The sequence below is a fragment of the Oncorhynchus mykiss genome, chromosome 21 (genome assembly GCF_057628025.1).
Source record: "Oncorhynchus mykiss isolate SJ-2025 chromosome 21, ASM5762802v1, whole genome shotgun sequence".
NCBI classification, from domain to species: Eukaryota; Metazoa; Chordata; class Actinopteri; order Salmoniformes; family Salmonidae; genus Oncorhynchus; species Oncorhynchus mykiss.
Genome location: NC_143042.1, coordinates 19,162,426 through 19,181,412, shown reverse-complemented (window position 1 = coordinate 19,181,412; position 18,987 = coordinate 19,162,426). Strand labels below are relative to the sequence as shown.

Sequence of the window (18,987 nt, the reverse complement as noted above, 5' to 3'; positions counted from 1 at the left end):
AGAAAACCAGCCATGTCATGGACACCAATGTCATGCTTCCAGACAAACTTAACACTTTCTTTACCCGCTTTGAGGATAATACAGTGCCAACGTCGCGGCCCGCTAACAAGGACTGCATCCCCCCTTCTCTGTGGCCGACGTGAGTAAAACATTTAAACGTGTTAACCCTCGCAGGGCAGCTGGCCCAGACGGCATCCCTAGCCGCGTCCTCAGAGCATGCGCAGACCAGCTGGTTGGTGTGTTTACGGACATACAGTGCCTTGCGAAAGTATTCGGCCCCCTTGAACTTTGCGACCTTTTGCCACATTTCAGGCTTCAAACATAAAGATATAAAACTGTATTTTTTTGTGAAGAATCAACAACAAGTGGGACACAATCATGAAGTGGAACGACATTTATTGGATATTTCAAACTTTTTTAACAAATCAAAAACTGAAAAATTGGGCGTGCAAAATTTGGCCAACAACTGTTTCTCGTTTGTTTTTTATAGGCAGTTTATTTTATGGGTATTTCTCATATTAGTTTTTAGTTTTCTTTCATATTATTTTAGCCCTGGAGGCCAGCGTGACAGGCAGTGAGTGGCAGCACAGGTAATTAAACTATGTAAAAAACATTATACTTAAGGTAGGTTTAACAAATGTTAAGTTTACTAATGTGTCCTTTCCGGCAATCACAGCATTGGATCCCAGACTGTCAGTGAGAGGGAGGTGGAAGAGTTGGAGAGAGAGAAGGCCGGTATAACTGATACAGAAAAGGGGTTGTTTTCCTGCACTTGTTTGTAACCCGAGGAGGTTGGGTGGCTGTTGGTGAATGTTTAGCTTCTTAGCAGAATAATGTTGGCTTTCATGGGCTTTATTTATCTTTCAATAATAAGTGCCAATACTGACACCACACTTCTACAGCAAAGTCTTCACCAACATCAGCAAGGCCTGCAAACCAACTACATGTAGCCTACTAACCACACAAATCAACACACACTGAATCCAACATTACCAACAGTTTCTCTAGCCCTGTTTATACCTGCTGTAAACATGCGTCCTGATCTTGTCTTTTTACACTTTAAGATTTGATCACAGTCACATCACAATGCGCCTTTGAATCGTCTACACCTGCTTAAAAATGTGGGCACAATCAGAACGTGTACAACATCAGTACAAAGGCCGCATGTTAGAACCAGGTGTAAACAGGGCTTCTGAGAGACGGACAATGCTGATCCCTCCCTCTCCTCTGATGCAGGTGTCTTCACACCCCCAGTGAGAGGGAGTCTAGTACATCAGATTCACTGCAATGGAATACCTCACATCGCCGTTCATCTTTACCACAATGACAAAAGTGTTCTGGTAAATGACCAATACGATACACATGGAGATCTTCGGTACTTGTCTAATGCATTCTCTAGGGCTGGAGGAGGGGGATGCGATCTACATGCGTCTCCCCTCAGGCTGGGGGCTCTTTTATCATTTTGATAACTACAACACCTTCGGTGGCTTGCTGCTCTTCCCTATGTGAAGGGAGCACCGTAAATAATTTCATGATTTCTGATGTGAACAGTTCTGATGAATCGATAAGGAGCATCACAACAAAAAAAGACAGACAATTGTTTTGTTTACATTTTGTTTACATTTCTTTCAACATTCTTTGTAATTTAGGGTTAAATGCCTTGCTCACGGGCACATCAACAGATTTTTCACCTATTCAGCTCTGGGCTTCAAAACAGCAACCATTCGGTTACTGTCCCAACGCTCATAACCACTAGGCTACTTGTCATTCACAGTTTACCATCATTGGCGTAAAGTGTCTCCATCACAGGAGGTTGGTGGAACCTTAACTGGGGAGGACAAGCTCGTGGTAATGTCTGGAGCAGAATCAATGGAATGGTATCAAATACATTTGTTTCCATGTGTTTGATACCATTCCATTATCTTCGTTCCAGTCGTTATTATGAGCCGTCCTCCCCTCAGCAGCCTCCACTGGTCCATTACTTGTACATCTGCTTTTCTTTGTATTTCTGACAGTCAGAATTTCAGAGGCGCAAACCAAAAAACAGTTTTAAACCTCAACAGAAATGAACACAGTATTTCTTTTGACCATTCCCTTCGTATGTTTGACATTGTTTTGAACCCACAACCTCAAAGCTTTGAGGTAGAGATTGAACCACCACCATCATCATTGTTTACCCTTCCCGTTGTATGTTTGACAGCGAGAGTTGCGGAAACGTACACAATGGCTGAATAGATGAGGTTCGAAGCTGGAACCTCTTGGTCTACAAGGCAGTAATTGAACCACTGCACCACCATCTCCATCACATTTTATGCCACACTCTTTGTATGTTTGACATCGAGAGTCGCTGAAACGTACACAACAGTATAAGAAATGAAGTTTGAACCTACGACCTCTTGGTCTGAAGGATAGGATATAACCATTGAGCCACGAGCTCATTCACATTTTTCACTCTTCGTATATTTGACAGAGAATTGAGGAAACACCACAAGTACATTTTTAAAGTCATATAAAGTTGTTACATTTCTATGTTGGACATCATAAGAAAGTGTGCTGGTGAGTCCTGACCCCTCTTTCACCGGAAACCAAATCCACATGTGAACTAGTATTGTGTACTTAAGGGCTCGATTCAGTCCGTATCACGGAAGCTGCGTGACTGAAATGTGAAGGTCATTTCCGAATGAGTTGACATATTCCCGGTGTTTACCGGGAATGCAGTCTCCGTGAACGTGTAAAACATGGCCTTTAAATGTATATCGTACTGTAGCGTGGACCTTCAGCGCTACGGATTGAATCGGGCCCTTAGTATCAGGTCTGTAGTATCATGATTATGGATGGTGTTGGTGGCCATTTCTATACAATGCTGACCACAGTGGTTTTGGGCTTAGCAGTGACTTAATGGGATCATTTTATAATAAAACACATTCTACAGATCCCTTTCTATTTAAAGACAACATTTTGTGATTTCTTCTCTCAAAAACATAAATAAATAGATGTCCTATTAAGAGAAGTGACAAATCCTCCCTCAGTTTGAGGACATTACCACAGAGTTTAGATTTGACTCCCCATTTGAAAACATAAGGAAACCGTAAGCATGACTTTCTTGGTAAGTTCTGCTCACAGGCACCGAATCTCCAGAGTTCCAGGATGTTTCTGGTTGGCTCCACTCCTCCAGAAAAAAAGAGGGTTGGGGATAGACGTGAATGACATTCCTCTGTACTGAACATTTTATTGACAGGCAGGAAGGCGATGGTTAACAGTCCAGATTGAGCACCCATGAATGTCATAGGACAGTACCAAGAACCAAGAACTTTTCTTGTTCCGTGACTCTCTCCATTCATTTGTTTTTTTTGGCCTGAGGGTCTCCCTTATTCATAAAGCATCTGAGTAGGAATGCTAATCTAGGATCAGGTCCCCCCCCTGTCCATGTAAGTCTTATTCAATGAGCTCTAAAAGGCTAAACGGATCTGAGATCAGCACTACTGAGACGCTTTATGAATACAGGCCTTTGTCTCAGCCTTGCCAACATATTCTGACCTCTCATAGTCCAGACTGTCTGCATTGAGTCTGTGTGTCTGAGTGTGCAGGATCCTGTAGGTCAGTCAGTGTGCCACCCGGGCCTCAGCTGCAGCAAGGGTGCTCGGTGACCAGGAGGCTGTCATAGCCGTATGTCTCCAGCAGGTGGAGCAGGAAGAGCCTGTCTCCGTGAGGGTCTAGCCCCATGGCCCTCACACTCTCCTGGGTTAGGATGGGCTCAGGTCTCCCTGCCACCTCACTGAGCGTCTGGAAGATACGGTTATTCTGCTCCAGGAAAAACCTACAACGGTAGAGAAAAAATGACAAGTACTTATTTTTTTAAACAATGTTTTCATGGACTTTTTATTTTGTTTGTATATAGAAATAAACTGCTTAAGTGTAAAAAAAAATGTAATAATAATAATAATTTTGAAGGCTTCTTTATTATAAACGCCAGTTGTAGACTGGATCCTGGTGTAATATACTGACAGAATGAAGTGGTCCTCTTCACTGGACACACAGTCTCCATTCTCCTCCTGAGAATATAACAGCATCTGCCTGGAAACACCATGTTGTCATTATTATCATCACCTCTGTATCGACTACAAGAAGATAACATTAACAACATTCTCCCCCTCAGCTTGTTTTGCAGACTGTACTGTACCTCTGTTCAGTGAGTTTGCGGTACTTCTCTCGGTCTGCAGCGCTGAGCCGCAGTAAAGGCTTCAGACTCTCTCTGGTCGTCCTCACATTCTGGTTATCCACATAGACGTCGTACAGGTCCCGCTTCTCCTCAAAGATCTTCTCTGTGGTGCCTACGCACACACACACACACACACACACACAAGCCCTTCAGTTTTATTGGAATAGTCTGAAGTGTATTCCGCTCTGTCTCTCACAGATGTGAAAGAAATAGACCGGTTGTAGAAGTGATAGCAAAACCCTACAATGCCTCCACCATATTGCTTTCACCCATCTTCAGTTTTCAGATCAGTGCAGATGAATGGAAGGGGAAGTTAAAGACTATGAAGATGCCCTATTCCCTGACTCCAGACACTCACACGCTACGTAGGACAGTTCCGTATCCAGGGTATCAATGTCTGCCACGTTGACATAGAAGAAGGGGCGGAACTCTGGCACGGCCACGCCCACCCCCGGGATGGACACGTTGGCCAGGCAACAGCAGCAGTACACTAAGGGAGGACAGGAAATAGAGAAAGTTCATGAAAATGTGTATAAAAGTGTATGTTTAAGAGTCCATAGGTGAGTAGCATTGTGTTCTTTTGAGCATGAAGAAAACAAACGCAACTGAGAAGTTACTGTGTATGTCTGTGCCTGTGCTTGCATCCGTGTCCGTGTGTGTGTGTGTGTGTGTGTGTCTGTCTGTGCGTGTGCATGTGTTAGTGCACCCCCTCACCTCTATAACAGACCACCCCTACAGGTGGAGGAGAGAAGATGAGGATACGTCTCCTCAGCAGAGCTAACTTCCACAGGACCATGATCTGCTCCCCAAAGAACTGGATGAACTGAGACATGCAGCCAGCTGGGTGGGTGATCTGGAGGGAGGAGGAGAGCTACTGTCATCATAATCATCATCATCACCACCACCATCAATACTAGCAGAACAATGACACACACACAGAATCCCGCCACCTGAAATACCATTTCATATTTGCGTAATAGTAAACCTCAACCTCTCACCTTCATCTCAGGGTGCATACAGTGGTTGAGTGCTGCTCCCCAGGCACTGCCAGGACATGCAGTAACCACACTCTCCCCATCGGGGGGCAGCACTGATCTCTTATCCTCAAAGAACGCCTCCAGAGGAGAGTACTGGCCAGGAGTTTTCAACTGGAGCCTGGATCAGAAACAGAAACACACACACACACACACACACACAAATTGAAAGTAATACAGGCAATGTAAGCAGAATGCATGCAGGTAATTATATTCGAGCAAGGACCTGAGATGGACTAGGAAAAGAAAGGCAGAAAGAAAGAATGAGACTGGGATTCACATCAGGGGGCTCTAATATGACCTCTGCAGGGTTAATCCCAATATATGGTCCATTTAACCCAAGATTAACCAGTGGTAATCCAAGATTTGGGTTCATTTGTAGCTATCTAATGCAAAGCCATTGTGTATCTGTCTAGGAATGGGTCTGTTTATGTGTCTGGGGGAAGATTACCATAGTGGGGTCTCTCCTTGTCACGCTATAATAACAGAGTAGGTAGAAGTTGCTCCTCAACACTGATACAGGAACAGTTGTTTCCATCCCCCCTAATGATACATTTTTGGGAGTAGGGTAATCTGATCCTAGATCTGTTGTTAGGGGCAACTTCTACTTCGAGCTATGCTAACATCGTCAGTATTCTCTCTTCAACTCTACTAAGGGTTGACATCTAAATTGCAATCTGTGTGTATAACATTGACGACTCACACTAAAAATGATGGGCTAAAAACAACCCAATGTTGGTTATTTGGTAAGCCAGAGCTGGTTAAATAGTGGACAGAACATATGTTGGGTTATTTTGACCCAGCCAGTTGGGTTGCATGAATAGACCAACAAATTGGGACGACCCAAATATGGGTTAATTTAACCATCAATTGGTTATTTTTACTCTATGCTGGGTTGACCTAGCAGCTGGGTCTTTTTTAATATAATGCTTTGGTTATTTTCAGGAGGCGTGGTTTATTAGGGGTGTGGCTTTCAGATACCTCTTATTGGCCACCCATGAGAGTAAATGTAATTCCTGTTCATCATGTTAAGTTTACATACTGCAAATAAAAAATTTCATTTTTATTAAAGATGCACTGTGCAGAAATCGCTCTGCCATTTTCTGGTTGCTAAAATTCTAATAAAATTTCAGTTTCTGTGACAAAACAAGCAAGTATAGTGGAGAGAATCATTGTACCATCTAAACCAGGGTTTCCAACACTCGGTCCTGGGACCCCCCCCCCCCCTATGGGATCCAATAAGGTATACCACCTTATTGGATCCCATAGACTTTTAGGGAACTCATACACTTCTATAAGCAGCTACAAAAATGCCAATGTTTAACCATAACGTGATAATTATGCAACAGAAGAGATGAATAAGAACTGCATTTACACTGGTGGCTGGCTAAAAAGAGGAAGTGAGAAAAAAGAGCAAAAAAGAGAAAGGACTATCTGGAAACTACAGTATGTCTGTGTCCAAAATGACACCCTATTACCTATTAGTACAATACTTTTGACCAGGGGGTGCCAGCACAACTTTCGACTCTGGTCAAAAGTAGTGCACTATATAGGGAATAGGGTGCCAATTTCAAACTCAGCCTATCTTGTTATCATGTGACAGATTGCAGTGTGACACCCCTCTCACACACCATTTTTAATGCAGGAGATAATTATAAATACCAGGGAGACGACTGTGACTTGAGGAGAGAGAGAGAGAGAGAGAGAGACATGAGAGAAGATACAGAGAGTGACAGAAAGTGAGAGAGTTAAAGAGAGAATGGGGGATATAGAGTACAAGAAACAGAAAGAGAGATCCAGAGAAAGACTGGGAGAGGGGGAGAGAGGGCAGAGGGGGAGTGAAAGAGAGAGTACACGAAAGAGAGAGAGAGATCCAGTGACAAGAAAAAAGAGAGAGTGAGGGGAAAACTCCGACCAAAAAGAGAGAAAGACAAAGACAGAGAGCAAAAAACAGAGAATTTATATTATCGATAGATAACTTAAACAGGATCTACCTGACTTGGTGTTCCAGGAAGCTCATGTATCGGTACAGCAGGGTGTAAGATGTTGACAGGATACCCACAGACTTCATTCTTGCCCCCCTCTCCACCACACTATCCACCGCCATGTTGGCAAAGCACGCCAGGCCAAAGTACCCGCCCTTACGGAAGTATCTGTGGAGGCCAGAGAGAGGACCATGAGTCAAGCCAAGGGAACATACTGCCCTGCCAGTTGGCCGATGTGTCTGCTGACGAGCGGTTCTAAGGTATTGCTGTCCAGCCAAGGAGGCACAGGGGGTGCATCTAAATGTTTAGTCTAAAAGATCTTCCTCGCCTTCACTTGTATGCTTTCCTTCATCAGCTTTGCTACTAAATAACAGGGCAGAAGGCTGATGCCTGGTAGCGTTCCCCCATTTCAAATGAGTTTAAATGAAGGAGGCGAGGACAGGAAGCCTATTAGACTACTGAGATGTAGGATAGGATACAAAAAAAGGGTGCCACTTTATACTATTGATGGGTTTAAAAAAATAAACGATTCAAGTTTATATGATTGAGATGCAGCCCGGTGTACTTACATGAAGTCGCTGGAGACTCTGTGGGAGCCGCTGGCCATAGCCTTGAACTCTACTCCCTCCAGGTTCATGTCCCCTGGCAGACACCACTCTAACATGTTACCTAAACAGTAAACACACACACACACACACACATAAACGGGAGTGAAATTAGGCAATACTGTAGGTATGGTTACCACAACTGTCCTAAAATGTGAAAGTTTTCACAAATGTGCAAATCTGCATGTAGATCAACCAACCAACCATAGGCCTCAAACTATTTGGAATAGGCCATCATTACCAAATGAAGTCAATGCCCTCACAGATTAAAGTAATTCAATCTGCAGTGAAATCCACCGGCTGACTCCCTCTCTCTCCTACTCACTCATTAAGAATGTGTAGTCCCAGACAGTCTCAAGACTACATACATAACAACTCATTGGTTGTAAAGCCGGTGGGCAGACATTACTAATAGATGTATATACAGTGGGGCAAAAAAGTATTTAGTCAGCCACCAATTGTGCAAGTTCTCCCACTTAAAAAGATGAGAGAGGACTGTAATTTTCATCATAGGTACACTTCAACTATGACAGACAAAGTGAGAAAAAAAATCCAGAAAATCACATTGTAGGATTTTTTATTAATTTATTTGCAAATTATGGTGGAAAATAAGTATTTGGTCACCTACAAACAAGCAAGATTTCTGGCTCTCACAGACCTGTAACTTCTTCTTTAAGAGGCTCCTCTGTCCTCCACTCGTTACCTGTATTAATCGCACCTGTTTGAACTTGTTATCAGTATAAAAGACAGCTGTCCACAACCTCAGTCACACTCCAAACTCCACTATGGCCAAGACCAAAAAGCTGTCAAAGGACACCAGAAACAAAATTGTAGACCTGCAACAGGCTGGGAAGACTGAATCTGCAATAGGTAAGCAGCTTGGTTTGAAGAAATCAACTGTGGGAGCAATGGAAATGGAAGACATACAAGACCACTGATAATCTCCCTCGATCTGGGGCTCCACGCAAGATCTCACCCAGTGGGGTCAAAATGATCACAAGAACGGTGAGCAAAAATCCCAGAACCACACACACACACCACCTAGTGAATGACCTGCAGAGAGCTGGGACCAAAGTGACAAAGCCTACCATCAGTAACACACTACGCCACCAGGGACTCAAATCCTGCAGTGCCAGATGTGTCCCCCTGCTTAAGCCAGTACATGTCCAGGCCCGTCTGAAGTTTGCTAGAGAGCATTTGGATGATCCAGAAGAAGATTGGGAGAATGTCATATGGTCAGATGAAACCAAAATATAACTTTTTGGTAAAAACTCAACTAGTCGTGTTTGGAGGACAAAGAATGCTGAGTTGCATCCAAAGAACACCACACCTACTGTGAAGCATGGGGGTGGAAGCATCATGCTTTGGGGCTGTTTTTCTGCAAATGGACCAGGACGACTGATCCGTGTAAAGGAAAGAATGAATGGGGCCATGAATCGTGAGACTTTGAGTGAAAACCTCCTTCCATCAGCAAGGGCATTGAAGATGAAACGTGGCTGGGTCTTTCAGCATGACAATGATCCCAAACACACCACCCGGGCAACGAAGGAGTGGCTTCGTAAGAAGCATATCAAGGTCCTGGAGTGGCCTAGCCAGTCTCCAGATCTCAACCCCATAGAAAATCTTTGTTGCCCAGCAACAGCCCCAAAACATCATTGCTCTAGAGGAGATCTGCATGGAGGAATGGGCCAAAACACCAGCAACAGTGTGTGAAAACCTTGTGAAGACTTATAGAAAATGTTTGACCTCTGTCATTGCCAACAAAGGGTATATAACAAAGTATTGAGATAAACTTTTGTTATTGACCAAATACTTATTTTCCACCATAATTTGCAAATAAATTCATTAAAAATCCTACAGTGTGATTTTCTGGATTTTTTTCTTCTCATTTTGTCTGTCATAGTTGAAGTGTACCTATGATGAAAATTACAGGCCTCTCTCATATTTTTAAGTGGGAGAACTTGCACAATTGGTGGCTGACTAAATCATTTTTTGCCCCACTGTATCTAGCCTGCTATGACTTATACCTCTCTGATATTCCGAGTTGAGTGACAGGGTGTGAGTGACACCTTTAGGGTGTGGTCATAGAGAATTCACACATCCCCTGTGACTTTGGGGTTCCTGAGTAAGAATATAGAGCTTTGTGTTGAAGAGCATCCTCAAGGCGTAGGTGAATACCACATATGACCAGTGGTCCCCAATGGTTGGGGACATCAATTATCTGGCCTAGTTCAAGTGAATCCATCCCAAGCTCTCTGATGCAATTTCTGCAAATAATAACCAGTAGGCCTATAATGAACAATAAAATAATTATTATATGCATGGATGCTATAGGCCTATAGATGGGTGTGACCATGCAGCTGCTTCTCTAGGCAGCAGCACAGCACGAAAAAAAGATCCGAGGTCCTCGACTCGACTCACCTGATCTTGTATCAAATGTAACCACAAACACGGCCACGATCGAATCCTTTTCTTCCCATTTCACCATGATGTCGTGCGGCACCTCTCCTTGTCCTGAGGCCGGGGTATGGTCATCCTTGTCGGGACACTGAGCATCCCATTCCGCAGGGGTGGGGATCGTGCTCCTGGATGAGAGAGATGTGTCTATGCTAGAGACTGCTGATGTTAAAAACTCAGGACCCCCCGGACTGGTGCTCCACCCTATCCCCGGCGCAGTGCATCCCGACGCCCGACTATTGGCGGGGCTCGGCCCCTTGACGTCCTTCTCCTGTACTGGTGTGGGAACAGGCTTCTCCGCCGGAGGAACCTCCTCCCAGTCCAGTAGCGGTGCCCGGTCGGACTTCTCCACCATTGCGGCTCAGCTATCGACGACCCCGGACTTGAGTCTGTAACGAAGGGAATCAGGAGAACAGAATCGTGTACAGACACGGAGCGGAGAGCCCATTCGTAATGCATTAGCTAAGCGTCGGTTGAAATAAATCCATACTCACAATTGCAAATGTTAAATTGATTGATTCCGTTGAAACACAAGCTATCTAATTTGTGTATCATAGCCTGGTCCTTTTGCATAGGGGCATCATCCAATGATGTACATCCATTTAGGTATAATACGAGTGTACATAAATTATTCTTCCGTTCTTTTGGAGTGCGTTCAAAATTCCACAGTATTTTACGTGCTTATTTGCAGCTCTTTCTACAGAAAAAAACTATTTGAAACGTTGGCTTCTTGAATATAGCTCATTGTCAGTCTCTAGTTCCGAATCAACGCACATCCAATATAGTATTATTATATAGGAACTCACAACTAAATACTAAGGGAACAATTTTCTATAAAACATATAATATTTCTCGTTTCATGCAATTGTGTTTGAACTATTTAGCGTTTCAAAATATTTGTCTGACGTTGAACGTACGGACAATGAAACCGGATTACCCATTAATGACATGTTCCTGCGACACGTCACTGAATTCCAACAGCTACGGAAGCGGTGCCGTGTCGAGATCTACAACGCCGTTGATCAAGTGTCTTCAGAATGGGTACGTTTTTAAAAATATATTTTGAATCTCTTTGAGAACTATAATGGGAATTCGCAAGGTTGTGTTTCATGTAGAAATGCAGGCTATTATGCCAGCTCTTGCTACGTACCATGACACGGGGCCACTTGCTAAGTAACATAAATAGATAGCTAACAAACATACACGTATTAATAATTGACGTCTCGCGTACAGCTACTCTGTTATTAAATTGATAAAGCTATTAAATCCCTCTAAGGTGTCCGAGTCATTAATTGTAGTCGTGATTCGTAAATACTGACAGTCTAGCTAGCTAACGTTAGCTGTACTGCTAACTTCCTGTGCTAACATGCTGAGTACTTGTAGCCCAGCTAACGTTACAGCGTCAAATAGCACAATAATTAGTTGACTAACGTTAATCAGTAGTTATCTATTCGACTAGCTTTTTAATGGTAAAATGCAGAATGTGACACGGCATGTATGTCATTGTAACCATGTGTAGCCTCCCTGTATGGTGACATCGTCTACCAATGAGTCTGGACCTTTTATAGCACATACAGAACAGGAAATAGCCAAAGATACTAGCTAGCTAATATAGTCATTATTTATTGTGCTTACCCCTGCTGGTTCTGGCCCTGGTTCAACTGTTCTCCTCAATCGCTACAGTAGCAGTACTCACGTTAGCACTAGCTCTGGAAAACCTTATTGTTCTGTGTGAATTTCCGGCAGAACCCGACGCGGAGCCGGATTGCACTCCCCCAAAAAAGATGAAGGGGGAAATCTTAAATTGCACCACCGTCTAACCCTGCAACTACACACTATTCCCACCACACCATCCAACTACATTGGCCCTAAACGATCTGACATCAGCCCCTTCCCTCAACTTCCTTCAGAGGTTCTACACTAAAATCTGCAACTACCAAGTCTATAAACACAATAAATCCTAACTTACTAAAACCCATTCTCTCTCTGGTTCTCTCTTCTAGCTTCCCAGTCAAATCGCTCACTCTAGGGCTATCATCTACTCCCTTCACTGCCTCAGCATAGGAAACGTTCTGCCCCACTGCCAATCTCAACCCGTCTCTCACAGGGCTAATGGGATCCACAGCTGCATGGGCGCTCCCACAGTTGACACGCAGTGCTTTCTCTATCCCAGATGTACACTCCCTCAGATTATGCCCTCCGGCACTTCTCTCACATCATGGGATCTCCCTTATACTCACTGCTGCAACATGTCTGAATCCTTGGCACCTGAAGCACCGTAGTGGGTTCAGAACATAGGCCCTCACAGAATAGCAAACCTGACTTTATCAGGTATAAATTCTGTGTCAAAGCTCAACAAGACATGCGGGGTATTCTTAGTCTCACCTTTGCCTCTGGGTCTACGTCTCACCAAACGGCCGCAGTCTCAAACACCAGGATATTATTTTTCATTTGGTCCACCTCTACACTCAACGCTACCCCACTGATCACTTCTTTGAGCAAAAGCACAGGTTGAGCCCCAAGACGCATCACACACACTTCCTTCCGCTGACTACCTCATGAAGCTGGTTGAGAGAATGCGAAGTGTGAATACTGTCATCAAGGCAAAGGGTGGCTACTTTGTAGAATCTCAAATACAAAATATGTTCATTTGTTTAACTTTTTTGTTTGTTTACTACGTGATTCCATATGTATTATTTTGTGGTTTTGATGTCTTCACCATTATTCTACAATGTAGGAAATAGTTATTTTTTTAAATAAGGAAAAACCCTTGAATGAGTAGTTGTGTCCAAACTTTTGACTGGTACTGTACGTCCTGCCACCTGCATGCCTTCTGGAAACTGGGGGAGCGTCAAAGACGTCATTATCTCAACTGTTCGGCACAGTCCCGTCGATAGCACTCTGGAATACCCTTCTCTCCATATGGTTTTTAGCGCGTTCGCTTAGCCCACGACTGGCCGTGTGATCTACAATGCCGACACAGTGTTAGAAACCTCAATCATCGCTTTTCTTAACATATCTTTGATATCAGTGAGAAATAATATTTTAAATAACGATACACTTACTGTGTGTCTTGAGTTGACGAACTCCACTTCCACCCCAGTTACGCTTACACTCAGGTTTTCGGAGCGCTAGATTGATAATTGGCACAGGTGGTCACCTCTGTCTTATGTCTGTCTTCTGTAAACAAGCGCTGTAACGTGGCAATGTAGTGTTAGTGTTCCCACACGGCCAGAAAGATGCCTGACTTTACCGTACCTCATGTTAACACTTCGAGCAAGCGTCAGGGCTCTTGTCAAAAGTCAGCCGGGAAGAAGATACCTTCATCGTAGTTAACGTCTGTACTACCACTGATGGTCTAACTCATCTCATGTCCATGGTCTGTAGGTGGGTGGTTTTCCAGTCTCTTCTCTGGCCTGTTTGGCACCAGAGAGATGAGGATCCTGATCCTGGGGTTGGACGGAGCTGGTAAAACGACCATCCTGTACCGCCTGCAGGTCGGAGAGGTGGTCACCACCATTCCAAGTACGTAACTCTTTTCTTTCTACTTCGAAACGCTGCTCACGCAATATCTGTTGCCCAGGTGCATGCATGGAAAATCAATTAATGTTAGTGTGCTCCCCAATGAGTTGAGTTGGTCTTCGTCAATGTCAAAGAGAGATGGTTAAAGTGCATTCCTTACTTTGTTCATGTGTGCTCAAGGTTTTTAAATCTCTGCCATTGTGCTGATTGTGTTGTACAGCAATCGGCTTCAATGTGGAGACGGTGACGTACAAAAACCTGAAGTTCCAGGTGTGGGATCTTGGTGGACAGACGAGTATTAGGTAATTATATCACAAGTGTTTCCTGTTTATCAAATTGTATTAGTCACATACACCGAATACAACAGGTAGACCTTACAGTGAAATGCTTACTTACGAGCCCCTAACCAACAATACAGTTTTAAAAAAATTATATATATACGAATAAGAGATTAAAAGTAACAAGTAATTAAAGAGCCGCAGTAAAATAACAATAGTGAGACTATATACAGGGGGGGTACCAATGCAGAGTCAATGTGCGGGGGGGCACCGGTTAGTTGAGTTAGTATGTACATGTAGGTAGTTATTAAAGTGACTGCGTAGATCACAACAGAGAGTAGTAGTGGTGTATACAACAGACATTGTTGGAACTTTAAAAGGTAGACAGAAGCTTCCTCAAGAGAGCACAACTTTCCATACATTATTGTGCCATACCTCTTTACAATTTAGAGGGTTTGGCCTACTTGCTTCTGCCCTTCGCTCTCCCTCTAACCTTCGTCTCTCTCCTTCAAACCCTTGTATTTCTCTCCAAGGCCATACTGGCGTTGTTACTACTCCAACACGGATGCTGTCATCTACGTGGTGGACAGCAGTGATAGAGACAGGATGGGCATCTCTAAGTCTGAGCTTGTCGCCATGCTGGAGGTAGGTCATGTGGATAGGCCTGCATTCATTGCATTGATAAGAGTGCAGGTGTCATTGAGTATGAGGCAGGTATGACAATTTTTTTGAGGTGCTCTGGAGGGCAAGTTGTAATGATCAATGTATTTTCTCCATATGACTGACTCTCTCTCTCTCCCCGTTTGTCTCTTCAGGAAGAGGAGTTGAAGAAAGCCATCCTGGTGGTGTTTGCTAACAAGCAGGACATGGAGCAGGCCATGACCCCGGCTGAGGTGGCCAACTCCCTGGGCCTCCCCGCCCTCAAAGACCGGAAGTGGCAGATCTTCAAGACCTCCGCCACCAAGGGCACAGGCCTGGACGAGGCCATGGAGTGGTGAGGGTTTGCTTTTGGTTGACATTATAGTCATGTAGCAAAGCTTCTTTTTTTTTTTCCCAATAATTATTTAATTATAGTAGAATAAAGGTGTCCTGTCCTTGTGTCACCCCCCCCCCCTCCCCCTCAATAAACCCACAGTTGACATTGCGCAACACCATGTCATATTATTCAACAATGTTTGCTCTCTCCCCCCATAGGCTGGTAGAAGCCCTGAAGAACAGGCAGTAAAGACAGCCCACACCTCTTGTTCTCTGTAAATACTCCGGACCTCCTGTATAAAATATTTCCTGATTGGACCGCTCAGGAGGACCAGTGACTGCACTCCTTCCAGGGGCACGTTCAGTACGCAAACGTTGTAGATAGAAATGTCATGAATAGAGCTGACGTGATTCCTTACTCTACACAACACATTCCTATATGAAGGTTCCACAATGTTGTGCCCTGCTGAAAACAGCCCTGAAGCCTTCACCATGCCTTCCAGTCTGGGATAGAGAGGCTGCAATATAGTATACTACCTGGTCCCAAAATAATGTTATCACCCCAGCCCATAGCCCTGGTGTTTGCAGATCTGAAGGGAACCAGATAATGTGGTGATGGCTTCACACGTAATTAAACAATGAGGAGCTTCTGCCATTTTTGGTGAACCCTTGCAGCTCCTTCTGATCTGTAAAGACCCAAGAGAAAGGGGCTAGGTGTTGGCTCAATTCTCAGTGGTAAAGAACTGACTGGCCCCTTCAAGGAAGAGGACCTGAGCGATGTTACTGCAGCTGGTGCTGTTTTTTTGTATTGTACTACTCATGCTGAATCATGTCTTTTTCTAAAACTTCTGTTGGGCGTGTAATTTAAAGTTTGAGGTTGTTAGGTTAGGCCTTTTCATTTGGAATGCTCAAACTTTAATAATCAGATTGTGTAAATGCCACTAGCCAGTTGTTGAACACTAACCGCTTAATTTGTATGCTACAACTTTTATTGCATATTTATAGGAGCTTGTACAGTGAAGACAACCCACAGTAAAAACTGATATCATCAACCTTTGTCGTCAAATTACTTTCATCCCACAGGACTACTGTTCAAAGAAAGTAGCACTTATTTTTAATTTAAAAAAAGTTACATTAAATGCACAAACATATGAAATCCTTGACTGAGAATTCATACAGAGGTGGCTTGCGACTGTCAGCTCCTGCATTAAGCAGGACACGGTTGCCTGGTCTTCTCATCCATCCTTGCTATATAATGGATAACATCATTTCACCATCGCCAAGTCCTTGAGTGAGTTCCTCTGTCTCTTGGCTTTGTAGCCAGGCCGCAGGAACTCAATCTTCCTCTTCTTGGCCTCGATCTTGTTCTTGTGTTTCTTCAGCTTCTTCCTGGCTGCGATGTCAGGGTTAGCCACCGCCTGAGAGAGAAGAGTTAAAGGGTGAGATGCGTGGTATCCAACATTATGATGAACGGTATCACTAGCTCAATATGTAAGTGAATATTAACAGATGAAATACATTTTAGGCAAGGATCTGAGGAATAAGTTCGGGGTGTAAAAAAGTCAATCTACCATTTGTTCTTAACTGTGGGTAACAGGGATATTGGTATCCACCAATGTTATATTTTTCAACAATACCTTTTGTATTAAAAGTCACATGACAAAATCTGTAGAATTGCAGGTAACGAGCACTGCCAAACAGTCTGAATGCATGCTATTTGTCATCTCACTCGAGTTGTGTTCCGATTATTCTTTGATGAATTTTCTGTAAAAAAAAAAGTGTCCCCGAGCACAAAGTTTGAGAACCCCTGCCATAGAGTACACACCTGCATAGCCTTGTGTTTCTTGCGGTTGGCCCTCCTCTGTGAGGCATCCTTCTGAACGGCTGAGAAGGCCAGGGAGAAGGTCTGCAGCCCCACCTGCTTCTTCAACAGCTCTATTAGCTCCTGGGACAGGTTTTTCAGGGTGGGGTCTGGGGAGTAAAACGTCTAATTAAATAGAGCACTAATTTGATACACCTACAGCGGGATCAGTCGGAAGAGAACTACAGAGTTGAGTTGACACAGAATAACAAGAGCGAGCAGTCAGACAACAAGGCAGCCACAATGAGCACAGTCAGACAATAAGCACACAGAACAGGGAGAGAACTGAAAGGCCAGAGAGAGCGGAGTGGTGAAAGATGACAGTGTTGTGTTAGCTTGATCCTCGTAGCTGTTATTAAATGAGGACAGTATTACAGTATGCTACCTTGGTCTGCATAGGTGCTGTCCAGTTCTCTGTAGAGAGGGGCGATGATGGTGGTGAGGTAAGGACCCAGCCTGTCTTTACCCAGGTCCACAGCTATGGCCCCCAGGAACTTAAACACACATGTTCTCTATGGGGGGAGAGAAAGGACAAATAACAATGCAAACATTTATTGCAGATATTCATCAAGTCACCATCTGTAAATAAGCAGTGGTGTTGGGGAAAACATAAAAGGACCATGTATTGGGGTGTTTGTGTGTACCTTGAGGGGTATCTTGGGCGTGTCTGCAGCTTCCCTCTTAGCCATTAGAGACAGCTTCTTCATCATCCACAGTAAGGATGGAGGACGATCATCCTTCTCATCCTCCTCTTCCTCCTGCTTCTCTTCCTCCTTTTCTTCATCACCTTTCTCTCCTTCGTCATCCTCTCCATCGTTCTCCCGCTCTCCTCCGTTCTCCATCTCTTCTTCCTCCCCACCCTCCTCTACTTCCCGGGCAGGTGGGATTTCAGACTCGGGTGAGATCAGGTAGATCACCTTGGCGACGAACAGCAGGTTCTTGATCACCTGGGGAACGGCAGACGAGACCATCCAACCTGTCAGTCGAACTACTGCCCGACGGGTGACACCTCCGACTTTAATAGTCTGTTTGCAACATCATCAGTGTAATATCGTCGTCCTTACCTGTTCTCCTGTTGACGTGTCCAGGTACTTCGACTGGAGCTGGTGACAGAATGACAGGACCAACTCTCTCATCTGGTGGAGGGAAGGAGAGGGGAAAGCCAGGTAAAAGACACATAAATCAGTCTGGCTAAACATCACTTGAGTCACACCCTTGTTTACAATACAATGCATTAAATTATCTCATTGTTATTCAAACCCCCAAAAAGCTGTTCTCCCTGTTCCGCCTCATTCACTGAGAAGCCCATCTGGATGACGCGTTTGACCTTGGTCACTCTAAGCAGGTCAAGACATCGGTCTGTATCTTTGGTTAAGTGATGTTCAGACCCGTCTCACCTTCTTGTCTAGGTTGGTTGTAAGGAACGTGGTCGCCACAGGTTCCGGTGTGGTGGTGTTTTTGGCACTGCCCTTCTCTGTGGTCTCCTCTCTCCAGTGGGCAACCAGCTGGTCTGGCCGGTGGGCAGCAAACAGCTGACCAAACAGTTGAGAGGCAGTCAACCACACCCAACAGTGAGGGTAACGCAGGTGGGTCTCAACATGACCTGGTGGAGGGACGCATTGCTCCGTTACACAAAGGGAAAGTCAGCAGTTTAGAGGGTAAAATATTACATTCAATGATCTATAAGTTCTAGACTTTATCATCAACCCATAGAACAAGAGAGACATTTCAGGTGAAAACGTTTAGGCACATGGGTTTAATCACACTGCTTAACATACCACTGACAACGGAGATGCCTGAGGTGATTTTCAGACCGGGCACATCTGATAGATGCCTGATGTTTGATCTACAACCATAGGAAATGGCAAGACCGCACAAACAGATGTGGGCCCAGGCTAGAGGTAGTTGTGTCTTACCCAGGATGTTAGTGAGAGTGTCTTGAGGCTTGCTGAGCTCCAGTAGGCTACAGTCCTTGGTGAGTTTGGTGACCAGGGTGAGGTAACTGAACAGCAGCCTGTCTGCTGCCTTCTCATCCTGCTCCTCCTCAATCT

The 18,987-nt window shown here is 44.3% G+C and overlaps 3 protein-coding genes across 4 annotated transcripts in view; 1 reads left to right on the top strand and 2 right to left on the bottom strand.

Annotated features, from left to right (window-relative positions):
• Nucleotides 1-379: 379 nt before the first annotated feature.
• Nucleotides 380-12,431, bottom strand: LOC110500185 (DENN domain-containing protein 11). 2 transcript variants are annotated; one of them, XM_090214161.1, is made up of 10 exons: nucleotides 11,936-12,431; nucleotides 10,265-10,689; nucleotides 7,808-7,907; nucleotides 7,248-7,406; nucleotides 5,218-5,374; nucleotides 4,934-5,072; nucleotides 4,578-4,709; nucleotides 4,181-4,331; nucleotides 4,006-4,074; nucleotides 380-3,817 (listed from the first exon to the last, which is right to left on the bottom strand). In XM_090214161.1, the coding sequence occupies exons 2-10, from the start codon at nucleotides 10,653-10,655 to the stop codon at nucleotides 3,622-3,624; spliced, it is 1,494 nt and encodes a 497-aa protein (XP_090070287.1). In that variant the 5' UTR covers nucleotides 10,656-10,689; nucleotides 11,936-12,431; the 3' UTR covers nucleotides 380-3,621. The 2 variants fall into 2 exon arrangements, with proteins under 2 accessions (XP_090070287.1, XP_021433068.2); XM_021577393.3 differs by lacking the exon at nucleotides 11,936-12,431 and adding an exon at nucleotides 10,795-11,240.
• LOC110500187 (ADP-ribosylation factor-like protein 1) lies at nucleotides 11,231-16,127 on the top strand. The gene is made up of 6 exons (XM_021577395.3): nucleotides 11,231-11,341; nucleotides 13,688-13,825; nucleotides 14,043-14,124; nucleotides 14,634-14,745; nucleotides 14,916-15,094; nucleotides 15,295-16,127. Exons 1-6 carry the CDS (start codon nucleotides 11,338-11,340, stop codon nucleotides 15,323-15,325), a joined length of 546 nt encoding a protein of 181 aa, XP_021433070.1. The 5' UTR covers nucleotides 11,231-11,337; the 3' UTR covers nucleotides 15,326-16,127.
• The window catches only part of utp20 (UTP20 small subunit processome component), a 27,121-nt gene continuing 24,180 nt past the window's right edge, over nucleotides 16,047-18,987 (bottom strand). Inside the window, exons 52-58 of the mRNA XM_036957546.2 lie at nucleotides 18,853-18,985; nucleotides 18,334-18,539; nucleotides 18,001-18,072; nucleotides 17,581-17,883; nucleotides 17,322-17,448; nucleotides 16,901-17,046; nucleotides 16,047-16,493 (exon numbers count right to left, since the gene is read on the bottom strand). Of these exons, the coding sequence (XP_036813441.2) occupies nucleotides 16,341-16,493; nucleotides 16,901-17,046; nucleotides 17,322-17,448; nucleotides 17,581-17,883; nucleotides 18,001-18,072; nucleotides 18,334-18,539; nucleotides 18,853-18,985 (1,140 nt within the window). The 3' untranslated portion in view covers nucleotides 16,047-16,340. The remainder of the gene's footprint in view (nucleotides 16,494-16,900; nucleotides 17,047-17,321; nucleotides 17,449-17,580; nucleotides 17,884-18,000; nucleotides 18,073-18,333; nucleotides 18,540-18,852; nucleotides 18,986-18,987) is intronic.